The sequence below is a fragment of the Haliaeetus leucocephalus genome, unplaced genomic scaffold (genome assembly GCF_000737465.1).
Source record: "Haliaeetus leucocephalus isolate CR32 unplaced genomic scaffold, Haliaeetus_leucocephalus-4.0 Scaffold722, whole genome shotgun sequence".
Lineage (NCBI taxonomy): Eukaryota > Metazoa > Chordata > Aves > Accipitriformes > Accipitridae > Haliaeetus > Haliaeetus leucocephalus.
The window spans coordinates 329,023-352,584 of NW_010973158.1; the positions used below are offsets into that span (position 1 = coordinate 329,023).

Genomic DNA, 23,562 nt, shown 5'->3' on the forward strand with positions numbered 1-23,562 from the left:
GCGCTTTACATCCCAGCGGACGTTTGAACCAGAGAAGTCGAGATGCACTTACAGCGTTGCTGAAAAACGCGTTTATTTTTTAACTCGTTATATACAGAATCGTGGCTTGCCGCCAGATGTACCATACATAGCTGCAGTTCGTTTTACATCTTTGTTCCATCTCCGAAAGTGTTTTGTTGCGACCGTCTGCAAGCAAACCAAGTGACTAGACTAAAAACTCCCCCACCACGGTATTCATTAAAACATAAATCAGCTGGCCCATACCCGTGATTTGAAAACCTGCCCTTGCAGCACGGTTCTAACAGATCTTGCGGGGGGGGGAAGCCTGAACGCTGCTTTGGAGGATTACTGCCAGATACCGGTTCTCGTTCGACGAACTTAAGAGAGACAACGCTTGTTGCCACTGTCCTCCCTGCATGTCTGCTGAGCAACATACAAAAACCCGCTGAATGCATGTTACGGTGCAGGTTTGCACTTGCCCGTGAAGTATCCAGGTACCAGCTCACCTTTGCTGCCAGGATCACCTAACGTGGTCCCAGCCACCTTCACTGGTTCCAGGTCCTGTTGCTAGCAGCTGAAGTAGGAAATCGGCCTTTCCGCACAGAAAGTTGCGGCAAGCATGAAGGCTTTTCCATTATGTTAAGCTAACTTGATTTGAAAAGAAAAGTTACTCCCCTTTTGATCTACCTATCACAATGGGGCTAATGCTCGGTTTGGTGAAACGCTGTACAATCACCTCAAACGTGAGTGGCACGTGTAAATATTAACTGAAGGTTTTTGTTCGAGTATGGTTTTCAAAACTTAAAGATCACTCTGCTTATAGGCCAAGCATAATTGTAGCACTGTTATTCAAGTGACTTGAGCCTTCTGGGGGAGGCAAGGTGAGAAAAGCACCGCCAAAGGCATAAATCGTTAAAAAACAGGATCAAGCTTTAAGAACACTGCTGGTTCTGCAGCATTACCCCAAGAAATGAGGGACTGTGATCACTCAATCTTCATTACTGTATGTAAAAGCAATGCGACTTCTAGAAACTTTCTGGCTGCAGTTTTTCAAGTCAGTCCCGTCTTGCAGATAGTGTTTTAACACAGCACCGTGGGAAGTGTGGGGGGAGAATGGAATGCAAAATTGTTTAACAGTTACAAAAGAAACTGTGCAGTTTGTACAAACAGTCTGATCACAAGAGAAGCAGAATTGCTCAAGGACGTTTCAAATGGCATTGCTGGTAAATCTGATCCGATCGTGTAACTCCTACATCGCTCTATCCTCAAATTCCACCAACATCAAGTCCAGTCTTTATCATGATACTGATAAAGGTACTGATCCTAAGTACCAGAACAAGAAAACAGTATGACAAAATAAGACTGCCACGATACATTCAATGATGAAAGGTGTCCTTGTTTCTTGCCAACTACTGAATTGATTTGCTGAATTCCAAGGAAAATATTTAAAGGCTTGAGACAAGAAGAAAGAGGGCACAGGAAGACTGTAAACAGCTGTAACGTAACTACCTCTGAAGACCTATGTTATTACCCTGTTGACAGGTTTTCACTGAAGACAAGAGATTGTTTTCTTTGCAGTATTAAGACCCCAACATGCATAATTCTTTCTTAAACACACTCTTTCTCTTTCCAGTCAAGAAGTCTCAATTTACAGTTTGTTTCAGCAATGTGCCATGTCCCAGACTACTGTCACAGTTTAGCATTCTAAACCTGGACTGCTTCCTTGGGTAAGACAAAAAGGTATAGTTGGCTACAGTACACCTACAGCTGTGTTATGGTATTATGAAAAAAATCAAGTAAATGACAGAATAATGTATCTTGAAGAAGTGAAGTTTACCTGTGTGCCAGGATGCTCACTGGTTAATTACTTTAAGCTTCAAACTATTGCGTTTGAAGTTATTCATATAAAAAGTACAAAAAAATTATTTTACAGTGTGTTTTTTGAGTCTTCCCAAGAAACAGAAAAGTGTCTACAATTTTTTCCCCTCCCTATTTCTCACTGTTAACCTGTAGATTTCTCTCCTTAAAAAAATAACTTGACATAAATTTAAAACAGTAACATCTATTTGCTCTGATTCATTAAGTTTAGAAATCAGATTTGTATGCTGAGACATAATATAAAATCTTTTTATTTCTATTATCTAACAAAATGTGCAAAAAACATGACTTCATGTGTTTTTTACTCCCTGTGATAAACATGTAATTTTTTTTTCATTCAAGGAGTCTTCAAGCTACATTTGAAAGAAAGAAAAATATTTTTCAATTGATTATTGTCCTGATTTCAGCTAGGTCAAAGTTATTTTCTTCTCAGTAGCTGGTACAGGGTGTTTTGGATTTAGTGTGAGAATAATGTTGATAACACACTGATATTTTAGTTGTTAAGTAGCGCTTATCCTAAGTTAAGGATTTTTTCAGTTTCTCATGCTCTGCTGAGGGAGCATGGCCAGGACAGCTGACCTGAACTAGCCAGAGAGATATTGCATACCATAGAACATCATGCTCTCTATATGAACTGGGGGGTGTTGGCCGGGAGGGGCCAATCACTGCTCAGGCACTGGTCAGCAGGTGGTGAGCAATTGCACTGTGCATCACTTGTCTTTTCTTGTGTCCGTCCCCCCACCCTCTTTTTTTTTGTTAATATTCCTTTTCATTACAATTATTATTATTAATTATTATTGTTTTTATTATATTTTATTTTACTTTAGTTATTAAATAGTTCTTATCTCAACCCAGGAGTTTTACTTTTTTTTCCCCAATTCTTCTCCCCATGCCACTGGGAGGTGGGGGAGTGAGCGAGCAGCTGTGTGGTGCCTTGTTGCTGGCTGGGCTTAAACCACAACAATTATGTTTGCATTCCAATATAAACTATTTCCATTTCCCACTGCTAACATGAAATTATAATCATGATGTTCCATTCGTAAGAGATTAAGCATGGAACATATCCAGACTTCCGTTTAATAAACACCAAGTACAGATTTCCATTATTTTCACATATACAGCAAATATTCAAGTCCTTATTTCCTTTATAAAAGCACCTTGATCCTATTTTAATATAGTGCTTAAAAAAATTCAAATATATAGTACATTTGTTTCTGTACATGTATGTGCAAGATCTCCTGTCAAAAATACGAGTATGGAATCCTACAGCTTCACCGTTTGCACCTCTTTTGGTGAACAGAACCTTCTATCACATGATATAAGTACCATCTTTGTAGTATTTCATGGATTCTAGTTGCTGAGTCATTGCAAGGACATCCTGAAATCCTGTACTGAGTCCAGACATGTGTTGAAAATAAGCTTCCTTCTCCACTTGGACAGTTAGGTTGTTTACGCCAGCATCTTTCAGAATTGCTGTAACCTGAATAGAACAGTATGGTTAACATTAGTATTACACTTAATATGCATCTCACAGTAACTTGCAGTATTCTGGCTCTGAAATACTGTAGATTAAAAAAAAAATCATCATGAAGAATTCAATTTTCTGGAAAATTGAGCTTCAGAGGGTATAGCTTTGCAACTTCTGCATAATGGGTAATTCTCAGTGTCTTGCATAAGTAAATAACCACCTTTTTAAGGAAAAGAAAACCCCAAGGCAGACAGATATTAGCAAGCCAGTTATAAACCCACGATTAGCATCCCTATATCCCTACTGTTTAGTGCCTGTTTTGTAGCATGAAATCCACCTCCTCCTCCTTGTCTCATAGCACATGTAGTGCCACTTTCAACAGCAAGAAAAAAATGCCCATATTTTTTTTATTTGGTAGGTGTTTTAGCAAACAACTCTTTATGCAGCTAATTCCAAGCTAGCAGGCAAGAGGAAGTACAGCATTAGGGACCAGCTCCGAGACATTAACTAAAAACTACAAAAACAATCACAAACAGCAGCTTCAAACTTCAGCCTCCGAAAAAGGGCTGCAGAGTAAGAAATTAAGACATTAGGTCTAAAAACCTTGTACCTTACCTGCTGTACAATCCTCTGTTCCATCACATCTGATACCACTTGCACATGTATTGTACCTGCCACAACACTTGCAGAGTGACACCAAAAATGAGGATCTCTGTAAGATATGACTCCCTCTATTTTTTGAATCTGTAAAGAAATTACATTAGCAACAATTAATTTAAGAACACATTTTAAACTTGTGTACGTACATGGATGTTGGTGGCAAATATTTCACAGAGAAACAAAGCTGTATAACAAAGCAGCTTTCCAGCTAAGCTGTTATTCAGAAGTATGTAGTACTGAAAGGTCACCTTACTATTACTGTCAAAGACAAGAAGATAAAAGTCAAACTAAATGAAAAAATGAGCACAGTGCAATGCTAAATAGGAAGAGAAAAAAGTCATTCAGTGTACAGATCACAATAACATCAATGTATAGACCAACCAGAAGGCTGGCTGGGCATTTAACAATTTCTAGGGCATCTGTTACCTCACTATCCAGGATAAGCAGCTAGTTATCATAGCTGCACTTAATTCAGAGACATAGTATCTTCCCATAATTTTATCATTTTATTAAATTGATCTTTGTACTGGATCTGGCTGGGATGATTTGAACTCTTTTCATAACAACCTGTATGGTGCCGTGTTTTGAATTTATGCCTAAAACAGTTCTGATAGCACGCTGCTGTTTTGGCTGTTGTTGAACAGTGCTTGGGCACTGTCAAGGCTTTCTTTTTCCCACTCTGCCTGTGCCCTGGTGAGTAGGCTGGGGGTGGGCAAGAAGTAGGGAGGGGAAACAGCTGGGAAAGCTGACCCAAGTTGGCCAGAGGGAAACTGCATGCCATATAATGCCACGCTCAGCAGTAAAAACTGGGGTAGAGGAAGAAGGGGGTTTTTTGGCTTCCAAGGTGGCTGTTGCCTGGAGACTGACTGGGCATCAGTCTGCTTGTGGGAGGTGGTGCAGTGCTTTTTTTTTTTCCCCTCTCTCCTTCATTTGTTAAACCACCTTTGTATTGCTCCTAGATTTTTCTTGCTTTTGCTCTTCCTTTTCTCTCCCTTTACCACCACCACTGCTGGTGGGACAAGTGGGGAACAAGCAAGTGGCTGTGTGGATGCCTGGCTGCTGGCTGGGGTCAACCTACAGCAAGCATATTGTTTTACTGTGATGTATTTTTTAAAATGCTTTTTCTATTATCTTTCAACGAATTGCTCTTTCACTGTTTTCAAAAAGTACTTTCTTCTTCCTCGGTCTCCCAGAATTGCTGTCTTCCCTTGTCAAAAAGTGAAACCCCACTCTGCACCTCACTTTCCTTTCACTAAGCAAGCCTCTCCCAGCCAATTTCCATTTATTCTTTTCTTTCTCATGCAGACAAGAACACATCTCCCTCTCTACTGCCAGGACACCAGGATAGTGTTCCTTGCTGCCTCTAGTTGATGGCATCCTCAACAAACATGTAACTAGTTCTTTGACAGAGAGGTGTTTCCCACACTGAGGTCTGCACTATGATTCTGGGCAGGAACTTCAAATGAGCCAACAGTGAAGACTAAGTACAGCCTCAAAGTAGATACCGTACTGCAGCAGACAGGAAAAGAATGGACTAGAATGAAAAAGTAATTAGAAAAAAAAAAGCTGTACTTTTTCCATCTCACCTACTGGGAACCAGCATGCCCTTCATGGTATGGACAAATAAGAAAACCTGCAATTACAGGCTCAAGATATAATCCTGTGGCCTGAACTGTACACATCAAGTTTAAAAAGGCAGCAAGCTTTTGGGAATTGCTACCTTACTTTCTTAGTGCTAAGTACCTTTCCTGCACTGTTACCATCATTGTCTGAAATGATGAGCTACCCATGAAAGCAAAAAACAGTACAAGGTTTTTTAGCTGCAAAACAACTTTCATCAGTAGAACTCCTAATCCTGTCACATATCTGCAAAATAGATTTAAAACAACCCGAGACATTAAGTTGTCTAAGACAACAGAAGCTGTCAGACTGAACGACTTGAGTTTAATAATTATTAAAAAGTTTTAGCTTTGTATGTTTGTGTATGAAAACATTTAGAATTGTAGTTCTGACCTTTTCTAAAGCTGCATGCAGATCTTTCTCCTGTTCTGGAGGTATCCTCAACAAAAGCACTTGACAGGCATCTTTCAATAGTGGGATAACACTAAGAAAAATCAATGTAGCAATAAAAAGAGAGCAGAGTGGATCAGCTATGAGCCATCCAAATTGCTGAATAAATATCGTTGATACGATAACACCAACACTGCCAAGAGTGTCTGCTAACACATGCAGAAACACACCTGAAAACAAAATGAACTGAGTGATTAAGTTGAACAGCTCTGTTTAAAATGTACATATATGTTCAACAGCAGAAACACAGTAGGGTTTATTAAACATAATAAACACCCCTCAAGCTAAACAGAGGTAACTAGCTACCTAACCTGGTGCAAAATTAAACAAAACATTTAGCTTTTCTAATATTTAATTACAAATCAATGTAAAAAAACCATTTTTACTCCACAGCGCAATGATCTAGGCAAGCATTCACAGATTAAACCAAACGTGAAGAGTCTTCAAATTGTTAGTGGGATTTGTACTATATAGCATAATCATTTAACTGCGTATAGAGGGACTCATTGATCCGTAACAGAGGATAAGATCAGTGCAAATGCATTGGCCTGCTCATGTGGACAGACAATAATATATCATTTGGGTTTTGTATGCCAGTTCTGCTCCAATTTTATAAGACTGTCTATCTGCTACTGCTATGAATTTTATACTTTATACTGCTTTAAGGATGGGTAGCATTCTCAATGTACACTCAATGGGCATAGAAGAATAATCTCTAACCTTTTGTAAGATTAGTGCTAGTTAAGTGTCAGGATTTGAAAGAATACTCTGACAAGCTTACACGAACAACTCATTCCTTTATAGATTTTTTTATAAGCCAGGTGGTCGGTAAATAACTACTTTCTAACTGCTAGGGGAAAAAATTCTAAGAAGTAGCTATGCTGAAATTTTATATATATTGCCCTTCTCAGTTAGCTTCTGAATTTAGATTTGAAAAAGAAAGTTTCATCTTTACCACCGTTATCTTCTGAATCACAAATAGAAGCATATTCTAGGTTGCTGGCCTGCATTTGTTCTGCTTCTTATCCCCTCCTCCAGTGTTTTTTTCAACCAGCTATCATGTGATACCTAGAAGCATGGTAATACCTTTATAGATAGAGACCTTGTACTTTCATTTCTAGATGGAACTTAGAAACAAGGACTTTAAGCTTATTCAGTAAGGTTTACAATGACTACTTATTAATCTTAGTGAAGGCTGTAGATTAATGCTTTTTATTGGTCCTTAAGTATTACCCACACCTAAGAAAGCCTTGCAAAGAAACGTTTCAAGTTATGTTTCTTCAAAGCCATGCAAAGAAATGTTTCAAGTTGTGTTTCTTCAAGTTGAACTCATTAATGAAGAAACAGTTTGAGAAATTCATGTATACCATGTTAAATGGCTGTCAGATCACTTCTGGAGACAGATTTTAAGAATGATGCATAGTACTGGGTCTGATTCTGAGAATCTTCAAAGCCTGCTGGAAATCACATACATCATTTACGATTCAACAATCTGTACTTGCCTCTCATGTTGGTATTCATGCCTCCTCCAGAAGTCCCGTGGGAATGTCCATGACTGTGCCCATGGTCACTGTGGGAATGGCTGTGCCCATGGCCGTGGCTGTGCCCATGGTGAGAATGGCTGTGATCGTGTGAGTGACAACCTCCCCGAGAAACCCCATGGGAGTGTGCGTGGCTAAAGGCACAGATACCAACAAGGTTTACGATCAGCCCTCCAACAGAGACTGGCTGTGAGAGGGAGAGAAGTCTTTAACTTCACTACATCTGCCCAGAAGTTCAAGTTTATTTTCTAGAACACGGTAATCAGAAACACTGTGCACCTAATTAAGAAAAACTGTGGAAGCATTAACATCAACAGGATTATTCTAATATGGATTCCTCATCATATTCCTTTCAGTATACAAGCTGGTTTCAAAGGAATTTTCCTTCCCTCTCAAAAAAATCCAATTCTCCCCAACCTTCCCAAAAACCCTACCCAATAACCACCACCAAAATGCAAAACCTGGTAACCACAAATTGGGACAAGATAGCAAATTTAGTTTTAAGAAGGGGTGATTGATTTTATCTATTTTCATAAAGAGGTAAAGTGGTTTGAATACAAGGTTTGCTTCACTTTCATTGCCCCCCCCCCCCCCCGCCCCAATTCTATATTGTCTCTAGGACACGCACACTCATCTAAAATTGTACTTAACTGAAGACAGCAACTGCTGATTTACTGGTCAAGTTGTGCTTTTTATCTATCCGCCTATTTTTCTACTCTTCTCTTGAAAAATGAGCAAAGCATAAGAGTAATTCCAGCTAATAGAGGAATTAAGCAAGTCCTAGTCAGGCGTTACTAGACCTTTCCTTGGCTATGCAGACTGTGCTCATATAGAGGGGGCAACCCTTCCCACCCCCAAGAAATAAAATCAGTAGTAAAAATGGAGCAAATATTGAAGATTAAAAAGAAAAAAAAATCAGGTCTCAGTTCCAGCAGTGCACATTTCTAATTGTGCCTACATAAAAATCTTTCTCTTTGTTACCGAAGAGAGCAGGAGAGCACAAATTTCTCTGTGTGTGTGTGTGTGTGTGCGCGTGCGTGCGTGCATGAAAGAAAACAAGTGAAGCTGGAAATGTGATAAATGAAGGCTTGAATTTGCAGAATTCCATAACAACAAAAAATTATTTGAAGAAAATGAACTACTGCATTTGAAAGAAATGGATGGAAGCTTGAAAATTTAAGTAGGGAGCCCCTGAAGAGGCTGTGGAAGGTAGAGAGACACTGGTGTAGTTAAGATTAGCTATGCACAGCTTCAGGATTGTTTATGCCATACTAACACACTCAGCATTATGTTACGAATTCTGCCTGATTTTTGAGGTTTCTCAGAGACTAACGCAAAATCTTTTCTGTAATAACTGACATTGGTATACATAACAGCTGAACCAAATTTAGTCTTGTACAGATTATTTACTCAGTATCTTTTATTGTAGAAAGACCACCATCTAAAAAGATTACAGCTGTAACATCTTAGAAAAAAATTCAATTTAACATAATTAAATTATATTCACCCCTATATATTTTCATATTTTAAAACCAGATGTAGTTTGGATTTTAAAATTAGAGTATGTTAAAAAGTCAAGGCACAGTTTAGATTAGAGTATGCAACTTTAGTCTCCTTTCTTTTTTTTTTAATTAAGACAAACATAAATGAACCATTAACTGCCAAACAACATTGAAACAGAATGACAAAACTTACAGTTAGCATATTTGTATCTATGTCTGGAGGATCCACCAGTCTGGCCACCGATTCCATGAAGACAAAGAAAGCAATTACCATCAGAAAGAGGCCATTAATAAATCCAGAGAGAATTTCTACACGTCCATACCTGAAAGCAAACATATGTACTTTTAAGAGTGAAGAATGGGTACTCTGAACAAATTTCAAAGTTATAATACATTTAATACAGCATTAAGATTGCTTTGATTTTTTCCTCAATGCTACAAAACTCTGCCTTAATTTCTGGGTTATTTACTTCTGACAAGGAGGAACCTAGTTTGCAACTGTCCAAACACCAATAGTATAAAGGTATAATAATGTAAGTATTTTTTTATATATAGTGCACAATCAGGGCTTCAAATTGCTAAACTGCTATGCAATTTAGCCATACAAATTTTGATTATGTCAGCAGAATTGAAATCCTCACATAAACACTGACTTTGAACATATATTTTTGTTTGACATACATATATATATACAGAGTGAGGCAATTTCTAAATAATATTCAAGTGATAAAGTTTTATTTGTAGAGATAAATGAAAATTACATTTCAGACACTTTTTTGCAGGGATAAGAGGGGAATAGCATGACCACAAACAGAAAAGAAGAGACATAGCAAAAACCCCACAGAAGCATGCAACACTAAAACATCTCAAACATATCTTTATAGCAGGACATTTTGAAAATGAGCAAGTAGAATAATTTTCAGATAGTCCTTCAAGAACCTAATATACATACCCATAGGAAAATATGCGAGTTGCTTTCCATCTTGTCATCAGAGCTGCAAAAAGCCCCATCACTAAGGCAGAACAATCAAAAAGCATGTGAAATCCATCAGAAATAAGACCAAGGCTATTGGTCCACACTCCATAAAAAAGCTCCACAAAAGTGAAAGCCTAAAACGAAAGGGAGTTTGAATTTTTTCTCAAAGATTAACTTCTACTTTAATGTCTTGGTAGCTAGCAGGAAACTCTTATAGAACACTTGATAGTTTTCAAAGGTATTGTTCGAAGTATTTCTAGACCATTTTCTCTCTCCTCCAACAAAACAAAAGCGATACATTCCAAGCCTACGAAGAGACATTTTTGAACCTACACTCCCAGAAGCCTTAGACCTAAGAAAACAACCCTCCACAGGAGTAAATTTAAGTTTTCATTTAGAATTTTAAACTAACATTGTGCAGACAAAATTTTCAGCATTTTGTCATTAAACAATGTAACAACTCTGATCTGATCTATTATTAGTGTAAAAGCAATGCTGTCTACGTATCTGTAAGAATTTTCTTCACCAATTAGTTGAGTGCTTAACCTTAGGAATTAGTTTTGAGGACAGTACACGCGGAAATATTTTTAATACATACATTTTCCCTGCATGATTTACTATTATTAATTGGTCTGCCTATAAGCGTTCTTTTCCATCTTTTATACTCTATAGTGGAATTTGTTAAAGTTATCACAGATACTTCAAGTTTCTCCCCGTTTCATTGAATAATTGCCAAAGAATGAAGAGAGATCTTTGCAAATGACGTTCTATCCATCTTGCTTACTGTATGATCTTTTCCTGTCCGAAAGAGAAGCTAGAAATAAAACTAGCCTACTCCAAAATGGCACTAAGCGATCCCACACTTACTCTTCTGTTGTCCCCATCCTTGAAGGCCTCACTAGCTTCAGCTTATCTGCTGGTAACATTGAGATACCTCAATCTTAAACGTACCATCATGCAAGTATTTACTTACTGGTATAATAGTTACCGCATAGAACCAGTGCCGCAGTGTGACAACAAACCAAAGTGACCTGCCACTTACTGTAAGATTAGTGTTAAGAATCTTCTGTTTTAACATTCCATCTAATGAAACTACTCTATCAAGGGTCACTTTAAAAACAATCAATCATGAGGCCCTTTTAAAGAATAACTCTTCTTACTGTACTATGTATGTACTACTGTGGTTGGGTTTGACAAAAAAAACCAACAGGCACTTACCAGATTTAGGCACAAGAAATAGAAGATCTGCCTAGAATCATACTCCTCAAGGATTTGTTTCAGTGACTCCTTAATAAACCGGGGTAATGACTGAGAGCTCTGCTGTAATGCATCACCCATGAAGTTATAGAGAGGAGTGCCTTCAGGGGAATAGCCAATAAGGGTACCCTTCTGCCCTTTCCTGGAGGGGGAGGACAGGATATTGGCAGCTGCAAGGAAAGTATTGAAGTTTTTGTTGCTGTTTCTAAGCTTCACAGTAATTTTATAATGTGTTTTATCAGCAGTCAAAGCTTACATGAAATTTGCAGGCAGCAAAGTTATTGTCAACTTCATCTTGAGGTTTATCATAAGATTTCATTGCTATATAAGATTACATCATCACTTTCACAACAGATCTATTGCATTCTTTTTTTTGTAGACAGACAGTAAGAGCACAAAATTACAGGCCCTCTTTATCTAAAAGAATCCATAAAAGCTCATCCAAAAGAATTCTGCACACATCCATTTTCTGATGTGTGGCTTCCTCGTCACACAGACAATAGATTTATCAAAAGATAAATAAGAATACGTACATAAAATGAAGAAGACAGCACTCACTACCACACCTCCAGAAAGAACATGCTCTGTGCTTTCATGGTGTGGTGGCTTATTCATAGCTCGAAGCTGGTCTGTTATTGGATGTGTCCAAAAGTTGCCAAAAAGCAGTGCACTAATGAAAATAAGAAAGGATCCATATCGAGCACATGTGGAAGCTTCCATCTTGACAGAGCATATGGACTCCACGTAGAAATCCAGGATCACAACAAAAAAGATGACTGTTATGAAAGGCATGATGAGAGAAGACCAAGACTCTACTTTACTCTGCAACAAAAAATACATTTCAAACAGGACTGTTCACCATTAGGTGTGTATATACAGCATTAAATCTAGTTCACTTTCATTACAAATGTTTTCAGCAATCCACCAAAACATAAATACTTTTATACTTCAAATTTATCACATAAAACCAACACTCTAGCTATAGAAAGAGACATACAGTTAATATGCACTACGGTACTTTACTTTAAATACTTTCATGTGCTTAAAGCAATGCCATGTGCAACGCCATGTTTGCAATGGTTTACTCTCCATAAACATGCAGGCATCATGAACATGTCTTTAATAATCTACTCCTCAGGAAAAAAAGAACCCTGTATTTATATAGTCATTAATACTTGTGCTATGTTAATATATGAATCCAGGATATAATATCTGAGCTAGAAAGATGAAATAAAGTTATCACACAGAAGAGGAAATTATGGTATCACACAGATATACATCAAAATATAGGGGAAAAATTTCAAACAGAGCTTACTACAAAAATAAAGATGGCAACTTTGGTAATTGTAAAGATATTTTAAAGGTAAAGGAAAGATTTAAATTGTACTTCACAAGCAGAAGCATTACAAAAAATGATGTATTTTTGTACTTGCTATCTTACCTCTGTTGTCAGAGAAAGGACAATGACCCAGGGGCACAACAGAAGGACGGAAACAAGATGAGACAAAGCTTGAAGACGCTTGGCTCCACCTACATCTACAGACAGTTTTCGGGAAGCCATGTGAAAACCAACCTTACAGCACAATGCCAGTACCAGAAGCAGAACTCCTCCCTGGAAACACAGAAGGATCCCGTCAGCATGCCTTAAGAGCCAGATACCTCACTCCAAACAAAGTGACACTTACATGAAAAAAGATTAATATGCTTTCCTTATCAACAAAAGCCAAAGACAAGGTATTTCCTGTAATTGTTACCCTAGTTAAAAACAGTAACATAGCATACGTGGTTATACCTCAGCACTATTCACAACAGCCTACTATGACTTGAAGTTTAAAACTCTCAATAGTGTTAATTGGCATACAACAGCAGTGAATAGGTAGCAAACAGCATATGAAGAAAAAGAAAAATCACACAAAACTTGGTTTCCCATCTTCCATTATTAAAAATGTTGAAAGCATATGTAAACCCCAAAAGTGTCACGTCACCTTGGCCTCTAAGCCTTTCATAACCTTTTCATTCCCTTACCTTCAATCGCACCATACCATATTTCTTCACAATATTTTCTTTCAAAATTGTTCTACAAATGAACAAGATACACACACAGCATCTCATCTCCCTTAGAACACACTTGCTTTGCACAGTTAACCAGTCTCTCTAACATTTGATTTATTTTTATATTAATACTTCCTCGGCTGCTCCATATATTTTTTTTCCTGTTTTAGTCCTCAATGCAGCCACTTTAGCAACAAGACTAAGCTAACAGAACAGATCAATCAGATAGGTCAATCCCATATAGTAAGATTTTGATAGTTATTCATGCCACCAATTATAATGGGAGTATACTGTGGAGAAGTATCAGAATCTGTGTCTTCAAACACAAGCATCTAATATAAAGGAAAGACTGGGGAAAGATAAAGAAGCAGCAACAAAACACAGACCCCAAAAGTGAGCAAGAAACAGCTTATATGCAAAGCATTATGAACATCCAGGATACTGATGACACAATACTTTATGATAATTTTAATAAGACTTTTTAGGTTACACATTACAGCAAAGTCCTTCTCAGCTATACAAGTTGAATATTGTATGGTTTGGTTTGCTGTATCGAAGATGCTCATATTCAATCAAGATGTAAAAATTAAAGTGCTAGTTCCGTTCCAATAAGGGGTGCAGATGTTGAACTTTTTGGTTTTGATTTACACTTGATTAGCTCTGAGGTGGTGAAATTCTTACCTTATATTAACCTACTAAAATACAAGTTATTTAGTTATTTACCTTGTGATCTGCAACACCTAGGAAAGCAATGATTGTATACAGAACATGGGTAAGAGCACTGTCATGATGCCCCTCAGCTAAATAAAAAAAAATTAAGGAAGAGTTTCATTCGATGATTATTTTTTTTTTAACCAAAGAAAAGACAGAGGTAGAAGACAACCACAGAAAGCAGAAGTAAGCAAACCGAGCTTTAAGGTTTGTCAGATCCTTAAAATTTAGGAAAGATGAAAATATTTCCACAGAAAATAGTTAAAAATATTAAGGACAAGGGGGAAGAGTATTTTAAAACATGAACACATAGTCATTGTTAAATACTGTACAGCAGCCATGATACAGGATTTATGTTAATTTTGGCAATGAGACTTTGAAAAATATACTCAACAGCATTAAAAATTAGACTGATTTTCACTAAAAGCCCTAAAACAGCGAGTTGTCTGAAATATCATCTATATCTTTCCAGTTTTCTGCCCCTCTACTCCACTCTGGTGAGACCCCACCTGAAGTACTGCGTCCAGCTCTGGGGTCCTCAGTACAGGAAAGTCATGGACCTGTTGGAGTGGGTCCAGAGGAGGGTCACAAAAACGATCAGAGGGCTGGAACACCTCTCCTGTAAGGAAAGGCTGAGAGAGTTGGGGTTGTTCAGCCTGGAGAAGAAAAGGCTGTGGGGATACCTTATTGCAGCCTTTCAGTACTTAAAAGGGGCTTATAAGAAAGATGGGGACAAACTTTTTAGCAGGGCCTGTTGTGATAGGACAAGGGGTAATGGTTTTAAACTAAAAGAAGGTAGATTCAGACTGGATCTAAGGAAATTTTTATGATGAGGGTAGTGAAACACTGGCACAGGTTGCCCAGAGACGTGGTAGATGCCCCATCCTGGAAACATTCAAGGTCAGGCTGGATGGGGCTCTGAGCCTGATCTAGTTGAAGATGTCCCTGCTCACTGCAGGGGGGTTTGACTAGATGACCTTTAAAGGTCCCTTCCAACCCAAACCATTCTATGATTCTGTGATTCTACGAATATTTCTGGATATATGGAAAAGACTGCCAGCCAGGCTGTCAACCATTTAATGCACAGACTTTGGCTATGTCTAGAATTTCTAAAAAAAAAGGAGAGCTGATCAAAAAAGCTTCTAACAATCCTAAGTGGTCTGAGATGTGCAAATACGCAGGGAGCCTTTAACTACAATTTAAAATCTACAGCTATGTTCTAAGTTCTGAAAGTAAGCAATGCTACTCATTCTGCTGTAAATATCAGTATTTAGATGTAAAAGTAAAATCTTATAATGTTCTTGAAAGGTAAGATTCCTATTAGGAAAAATGCAAGCATATTTAATTCAGTGCACTCAACTTCACATTTTCTCTGTAATTTCCCAGTAATAATAGGCACTTGCTCTTGCTCTTACACATAGCAAGAAAGGATACGATGTTCTGCTATCTTAGCCATGAGGTCGTCATTATCAAAAAGTAGTAAGCAGATGACAGCTATGATGAAAAATGCAGCACCTCTTGTCTGTAAAAAAAACAAAACACAAAAACACACCCTAAATATTTTTATGTGCTGAAACAGATTAATCTAAAAAAATCCAGGAAATCAGTCCTCTCCCTCCCCTCCTCCTGATCAGTCTAAGCATATTTTAGTTAAGTAAGAAAAACATCAGGAAAAATTTTTTTAATTTTTTAAAAAAATTGACCTGGACAATATAATTTTATATTTATTCTGGTTTTCAGATTTACCAGATAACTCAGGGCAAATCACCACTGTAACAAGCTAGAAGCCTGTATCTTACAAACTTCAAGTGTGATTGCTTCCTTCTTCATGGTGTGTTTCTGCCTGTCAGAGTGCACAGGTACTTTAGCCTGATGATTTAATATTCTGTAGCAGCAAGGAGCCATAAACAAGATCTAGTGGACAAACTAGAATTTTGTCTTAGGGGAGGAGAAGGCTAGAGCACTGTGCAAAGGCTCTAAGAAAGCAGAGCTCTGCAGTGCTTTTATAGGGATGGTACAGAGGTAGCTATGAAATCCCAGCTCCCAGAGCTTTCACCACCCTGATTTAAGACACTGCAATTTTGGTATTCATATCTTGGCAAGACACTGAGCTCTACAGCTAAAAAATACTATTACAATTCATCTTCTGAAGCCAAATACAGCTATCACATTCTTGTTTTGGAAAGTCAGCTGACCTCTTTGCCACAGTTCACTTCAAAAAGCTGAAATACTCAAAAGGACAGGGTTATCATTCCCTTGTTTCTGCTGTGTTAGATATGCAGCTTAACTGCCAAGCATGGCCCACCAAGACACAGATTGACAAAGAACCTCTCTGAAGCTCTACATCTACCCCTCGGGTGGCTGGCTGGAGAAAAAAATTGTCTTCTAGACAAAGAGCTTCATGCTGGATGCCCTAAGCATCTCAATTTGAGGGGGGTGGGCATAGAGAGTCAGAGCAGATGACTGTGCTATTCACTCTAAGGCCAGCCTAAAAGTGATTAAGGGACTCCAGCAGCAGTTATGATACAGTTTTCAAAACTCCCAGCCTGAGGCAGCACCAAAACCAGACTTTCTCTTACACAGCAAGTATGCTAGCCTCAGGCATATGACATCATAAGGTATCCTCCTCTTTTTTGAGTGAAAGTGGTGAAGACTCCTAGGTCCTGGCACGAGCTCATTCCACTTGGGGCTGATTAGGCACAGTTAGAGAACACCTTGCGAAATTGTGTGTAATGGGACTCAGACAAAGGATGTCTCAAGTACAGATCTCTAGTTAAGTGAAAGACTGGGCCCAAGTATTCAGCACACACAGGCTCATGCAGACCTTAAAGTACTTAGAGAACTTTTTGGCAGAAAAAAAGTACATGAAAAAGCTACAGACACTGAAGAGGCTAGGCAAGGATCTGGAGACTGTATTGCTGGACTTCAGTGCCTAAAGGCCAGGACCACTACATGCACATATGTCCTTTTGTCCGTTTGGACCCCAAATGCTGTTACAAAGAATGCTGAAGTGTAAAAATCATTCTCAAGGTTCTTTTCCGCCTTCAAACAGAAAAAATTCTCAGGTATCTGCCATGGATCTCCAACAGCTTCACCCACTGTTTCTCTCTTAATGTCATATTTATTACAAGTAGTATTTTTTATAATTTTACCACTAATCAAACTAAAAAAAGCGCAGTTTCTGTGAACATAGGTCCAAACCACTGTTTGTTCCTGGTAAAAAAGTACTTGAATTTATAGCATTCAGTATTTTTTACATTTGGTAAAACAAATTTTTAAGTACCTTTGCTGGTCCTCCACCTGAGCTTGTGAACATGACACTAAGGAGTGATAGCACAACCACATCACTATGCTCAAACAGCAACAATGTCCTATAAAAAAGTGAAATAAACACTTATGTCCGCTTATAAGTTTACCTCACAAGCTTAATATATACTATTTCAGCTATAATTCAATGACACAGCAGTCAAAGATTTATCCTGTGATTTCAATAGCAAGTTTAAACAATTCAAGAGGATAAATGCAAATCTATTTGCCTTCACCAGCAATAGATTTAGCTGCGGACAGCTAGACGTATCACAAAACAAAGAACTTCCTAAATCAAGGAACAGATGAATATTATTAATTTATAATTACTTTAAATTGTACTTTCTTCTAGTAACACAACAAGATACTAACTTACTCAAAATGGAATTATTATTCCCATTACAATACCTCCTCTAAACCAAAGTTTCTGGCTCTCAGAAAAAAGAGGTCCTGTCCTGTATCCTGTTTATTGAGGTGTTAATGGTCTAGTAGTTTATGCAACCTCAGAACATCTTAATTGCTGAAAATAAGAAATTCTAACTTGCACACTACCTCCTTCAGATAGCAAAGGCTGACTAACAAGCTATATTGACAGCTTTTCAGGGTGGAACATGACAGTAATAATCACTGTCAAGTTTACCAAATGCTTCTGCCATTCTCCACACAGCAATCCAGGCTGCTAGGGTCCATGTTACTGGTTCTGTTTGGGAAGACTGCCAGCACCCAGAAAGGCACTACAGTATTAAGAACTCCTATTATTCTCAGGTGTGCCTTCTCCTGTGTAGAGGATAAAACTTCAACTTCATAAAAAGTATTATTTAAGGGTTTACCTTCCTCTCTCTAATGAAAGATGCTTTCTAATTGTGCTGGTTTTGGCTGGGATAGAATTAATTTTCTTCATAGTAGCTGGTATGGGGCTACGTTTTGAATTTGTGCTGAAAACAGTGTTGACAATACAAAGATCTTTCAGTTACTGCCGAGCAGCACTTACACAGAGCCAAGGCCTTTTCTGCTTCTCACCCCACCCCACCAGCGAGTAGGCTGGGGGTGCAGCACAAGAAGCTGGGAGCGGACACAGCCGGGACAGCTGACCCCAACTGACCAAAGGGATATTCCAGACCATATGACCTCAGGCTCAGCATAGAAAGCTGGGGGAAGAAGAAGAAGGTGGGAGGGATGTTTGGAGTGATAGAGTCTGTCTTCTCAAGTAACTGTTACGCGTGATAGAGCCCTGCTTTCCCGGAGATGGCTGAACACCTGCCTGCCAATGGGAAGTGGTGAATGAATTCCTTGTTTTGCTTTGCCTACCTGTGCAGTTTTTGCTTTACCTATTAAACTGTCTTTATCGCAACCCACGAGTTTTCTCACTTTTAGCCTTCTGATTCTCTTCCCCATCCCACCTGGCGGGGAGTGAGCGAGTGGCTGTGTGGTGCTTAGTTGCTGGCTGGGGTTAAACCACGACACTAATCCATTAACCTTCATTTTTGGAAGTCTAATGTTATTCTTTTTTAGTTACTCAGTCAGCACTGCCAACAAACAGCACAAGTGATTTTACTCAGAGTATACGCACTAATGCCACCCAATTCCAACACAGCACAGGCATATGATTAGATAAAGCAGTGCCCTGCAACAAATGCAGAAATTGATTCTAGTTAGCTGGCACAGGAATACAAGCTGCTATCACTAGCTGTCAAGCCATAGACTCCCAACAGTTACATAAACAATTGGGGTTACATTAATGAGACTAGGAAATGATGAAATCCACAGTCAGTGATCTCGTATCATTCACATCAATAGTTTAAGCACTATCAAGACCTTCCTCTGGCATCTTGTCAAAGAATGAATGAAGAAAATTACAAATTCTACAGAAAATTACATGTAGCTTTTCCCAAGCACAACAGAGTTCACTGGAAAAAGCATAAAGATCCATTTAAAATTTCAAAAAATAGAGCAAGAGGCTGGCATCATAAGCTAATGGAGACGAAACAAAAAACCAAAGGAACGAGACAGGGAAAGATCACAAAAATTAGCTTAAAAAGATAACACATTGTTTACAGTTAATATATATTTACCTCAGTGGTCCACAAAGAGTAAGGCCAAAAAACCACAAGAGTGAAATGATAGATCCCACAACAGCATGCTTAAAAATTTTGATCCACTACAAAAGAAAGGTATTTCATTATAATTGTCTCCACTGTATCAGAATAAACACCCCACTATTAGCATTCTTCTAGCACAGCAGCTGTAGAAATAGAGGGGAAAACATATGCTCTGCAAGTTCTGCAAAATTTAGAGTATGATTATCTTCTTAACTACTTTGCCAGGCAACTAAGGTTTCTTTGGACATATCATGAAGCAGAATTACTTATTTCTTTTCTACCACAGTACTAGATTGTATAGTATAGTCTGAGATCTCTTTAATAAGAACCTTGAAAAAACACTGAAAAAAATTCAAGTCCATTTACCTGTCAAAGATGCTGTTTGTTTTCTAATCTATTTTATGTATCTGATAAATATATATAGAACTAGATAAAACATCCAAGATAAAGAGACTAAGACCTTAAGTCTACATACATTTATGCATGTGTTAAATTCTTTCTTCAGGATGCAGGTTATAATTCAGCTATTCAATACATTATTAACTGTAAATGCAAATTTTTTAAGAAAAGTAACTCATTTTGGAAATACATTAAACAAGACAAAGTACCTACAACAAACATCAACATCCTCAAAATGCAGAATTTTAAAATTTTAAACAAGAGCAAAACAATACACACACAGATTTTTCCAAACACAAATCAAAGATGCAATTTACTCCTGTTCACACTTTAAAATTCTGCCATACCTGTCTAATCAGAAAAGCAGCTGACATTTGTAACATTTCTCAGGCTATCCTTCAGATTCTCTCTACTTAGCACATACACTGATGACATCGTGCATGGATCAAGTTTTTGTGCACACAGTTACATAAAACCAAGATGAATATGGAGCAAGTAAAAATTTCTTAAACAGCAGGTTCCAACCTGGCCCTACTCTGACATCTCAGGATACTGGGAACTCAACGCAGGTTTGAAGAGCATAGACTAGCCCCTCATCACAATGCACCACGCAAAAGCACTCTTTTGGCATGGGGAACGTGACTGGAGCACTTCAACATTCTGGCAGTCCAGAAACTGCCCTTTGAAACTGTCTCAGCCAAGTAGACTAAGCTCTTCTTGCAAATCCAGTCCTCAGAACAGATGCTTGTATGGAGCCAAGGACCAATCTTTTCACAATACATGGCTAAAAATGCTGATTGTTTTTTACAGTGCGTTAGACACAAAGTTAGTTACATGCTTCTGGAAATTGCTATCACATCTTCCAAGTGCAGCAACCTTTGTTCCCCTTTCACTTTTGGCAAGAGCCATGCTGTCAAGAATATCTACAAAGATGTGAATCATTATTACATCTGTCAACTCACCTGATGCTTGGTTACCACTTTTCCAGAAGAAAATGGTTTTTGAAACAAAACCATAAAAAATGCAGACCTGTTAAAAGAAGAAAGTTTTCTCTATTCGTGTATTAGCAGTCAGCTTTTTATTCACACCAGCTCTAAATAACTAGGCCTCTCCTATCAGGCTCAGTTGACAACATGGCTTCTCTACATTTTTCATTTAAAGGCCACACTGACCACACCCACTGGTTTTATTTTCCCTGCTGCATTGTGTCAGAAACCAGTACAAAGGTCATGACAAGTGAACTTCAGTTCTGGTCAATTTTAAATGCAAGTTCTTCAGAGAATGCCTAATGAGAACTCTACCTGTGATTTACAAAAATCAAAATACTGATCTCAGAAATTTTGAGAAATACTACTATGTTTTTTATTAGCAAGATACATACACCCGAAGGCTTACTCACATACAGAATGCTGAATACACAGCATGTTAGAAATGGTAAGGAACAGCACACATCTTCCTCAACTGGGACCAAGAGTAAGTGATGGGGAAAAACACTACAGTGCTTGGGAACATGCAAGTGAGAAGCCCAGAAATGTAAACAAATTTGAAACAGAAGACAAAAACGAGGTTCCAAATGTTCCAGCTCTGCCCAGTGTATTATAGAAATGCTCTTCCACATCGTATCAGGTAAACGTGAAGCAGGATTGTGTCTGCAAAGATTGTTTCTGTGTATTTGCTATCAGTTTCTACACTTTAGATCTCAATCAAGGAAAAACAGCAGCTGAAGCTCGCAAGAACTAGAGGAATACAAATTATAAGGAAGAAAGCTTGTTTTCTACACCCTTCTTAAGAAAACTTGGACATGTCTGAATTTCCCGTGATCAGTACCATCACAGTATGATCAATTTTGAAGTAGCAAAACCACTGAAGCTTCTCAAGGCTAAAGCGGCCTTATGGAGATATCTGGACAGACTTGGAGAGCTGAGCAATCACCAACCGTATGAAATTTAACAACATGAAGTGCCGGACTCTGCACCTGGGACCAGGTAGTTCTGGTTACACGTATGAACTGGGGGATGAGAGGCTGGAAGGCAGCCCTGTGGAAAGAGATCTGGGCGTCTGGGTTGATGGCAAGTTGAACATGAGTCAACAGTGTGTCCTGCCAGCCAAAAGGGCCAACCATGTCCTGGGGTGCATCAAGCACAGCACAGCTAGCTGGTCGAGGGAGGCGACTGTCCCACTTTGCACTGCACTGGTGCAGTCCCACCTTGAGTACTGTGTGCAGTTCTGGGTGCCTCAATATAAGGACAGTAAACTGTTAAATGCGTCCAGAGGAGGGTAACCAAGATGACGAAAGGCCTCGAGAGCAAGACTTAGGAGTGGCCTAGGTCACTTGTCTTGTTCAGCTTGGAGAAGAGAAGGCTGAGGGGTGACCTCATCATAGCCTACAGCTTCCTCAAGGGGGGCAGCAGAGGTGCTGATCTCCTCTCTCTGGTGACCAGCAATAGGATGTGAGGAGACGGAAAGAAGCTGTGTCAGGGGAAGTGTTGATTGAACATTAGGAAAAGGTTTTTTATTGAGAGGGTGGTCGGTCACTGGAACAGGCTCCCCAGGGAAGTGATCATGGCACCAAGCCTGTCAGAGTTCAAGGAGTGTCTGGATGATGCTTTTAGTCATGTGGCTTTGTGTTAGGTAGTCCTGCGAGAAGCAGGGAGATGGACTTGATGATCCTTATGGGTCCCTTCCAACTAGAGATATTGTACAATTCTGAAATTATAGTGAGCAGAGATATGAGAGAAAAACACTGCTATGAACAGAGTATTTCCTGGATCCACTGGTACACCTTCTCTTCCTCGATTAATCTACAATAACATAATGCAGGGTATAAGCTTGACGCTGACAGAGAACACCATGGACAAAGTGTGCCTGAACAGCGGCGGACAGGGCTTCACCCCCTGCACACTCACCCCAGCTGCACTATAAAGATAAACTGCACGAGGTGGACTGCTTTCAGAAGATCGTAGGATTCAAACAGCCCCACGGCTTTCAAAAACTTGGTGAAGCACAGCAGCACGATGTACCGCGTCAGCCTGCAAAAGCGGAGAGGGCCGTTCGCACCTGCCACCACGCACACGCCGCTGCCTCCCGGGCCAGGGCCAGGGCCCGGTTCCAGGCCCAGGCCCAGGCCCCGCCGCCGGTCCCGGTCCCTCCCCCTCCCCCTCCCCGGCGGCCCTGCGCCTCACGCGGAGGAGGCCGCCGGCTCCCGCCGCCCGCGGAAGGCTGAAGGGCGATGCTCGCTGCTCCCCAGAGGGAGGGACGGCGACGGGCTTGCCCCCCTCCCCCAGCGGGGCGGCCCCTCCCCCCCCCCCCCCCCCCCCGCCGCCGTTACCGGGCGCTGGGCACATCCACGGGCCCCAGCACGCCGCCGCCGGCCAAGGCCTGCCCGCTGTACTTCTCCTCCATGCCGGGGCGGCGCAGCGGGCGCGGCCCCACGCCCCTGCGAGGGGAGAGGTGCGAGGGAAGGGGTGCGAGCGCTCAGGCGCTCAGGCGCGGCCCGCCTCCCCCGCAGCGGGGGCACCTCATCCTCCGCGGCCGGTAGGGCCGCCGCAGCGGGAAGGGAGCGGGAGGCCAGGCCAGGCCTACCCCGGCCCGCGCGAGCAGGGAGGCCAGGTCTCCCCCGGACCGCGCGAGCAGGGAGGCCAGG

At 39.8% G+C, this 23,562-nt stretch overlaps 1 protein-coding gene across 3 annotated transcripts; it reads right to left on the bottom strand.

The window, feature by feature from the left end:
* Positions 1–2,941: 2,941 nt before the first annotated feature.
* SLC30A5 (solute carrier family 30 (zinc transporter), member 5) lies at positions 2,942–23,376 on the bottom strand. 3 transcript variants are annotated; one of them, XM_010580496.1, is made up of 16 exons: positions 23,248–23,376; positions 22,826–22,948; positions 20,882–20,948; positions 19,494–19,579; positions 17,399–17,486; positions 15,550–15,637; positions 14,128–14,204; positions 12,794–12,964; positions 11,886–12,174; positions 11,314–11,522; positions 10,072–10,229; positions 9,313–9,442; positions 7,579–7,804; positions 6,020–6,246; positions 3,962–4,090; positions 2,942–3,358 (listed from the first exon to the last, which is right to left on the bottom strand). In XM_010580496.1, exons 1-16 carry the CDS (start codon positions 23,319–23,321, stop codon positions 3,188–3,190), a joined length of 2,313 nt encoding a protein of 770 aa, XP_010578798.1. In that variant the 5' UTR covers positions 23,322–23,376; the 3' UTR covers positions 2,942–3,187. The 3 variants fall into 3 exon arrangements, with proteins under 3 accessions (XP_010578798.1, XP_010578799.1, XP_010578800.1); XM_010580497.1 differs by lacking the exons at positions 20,882–20,948; positions 22,826–22,948; positions 23,248–23,376 and adding an exon at positions 19,996–20,063; XM_010580498.1 differs by lacking the exons at positions 19,494–19,579; positions 22,826–22,948; positions 23,248–23,376 and having other exon boundaries at positions 20,882–20,931.
* Between the last annotated feature and the right edge of the window lie 186 nt (positions 23,377–23,562).

Excerpts from the sequence above, each read along its gene's own strand:
- SLC30A5 (XM_010580496.1), bottom strand. The coding sequence starts at position 23,321 with ATGGAGGAGAAGTACAGCGGGCAGGCCTTGGCCGGCGGCGGCGTGCTG. Across the intron at positions 6,247-7,578 it reads CATGAATACCAACATGAGAG|GTGTGTTTCTGCATGTGTTA; the intron begins GCAAGTACAGAT and ends TTTTGTTTTCAG. Across the intron at positions 4,091-6,019 it reads TGCATGCAGCTTTAGAAAAG|ATTCAAAAAATAGAGGGAGT; the intron begins GTCAGAACTACA and ends ATTTCTTTACAG.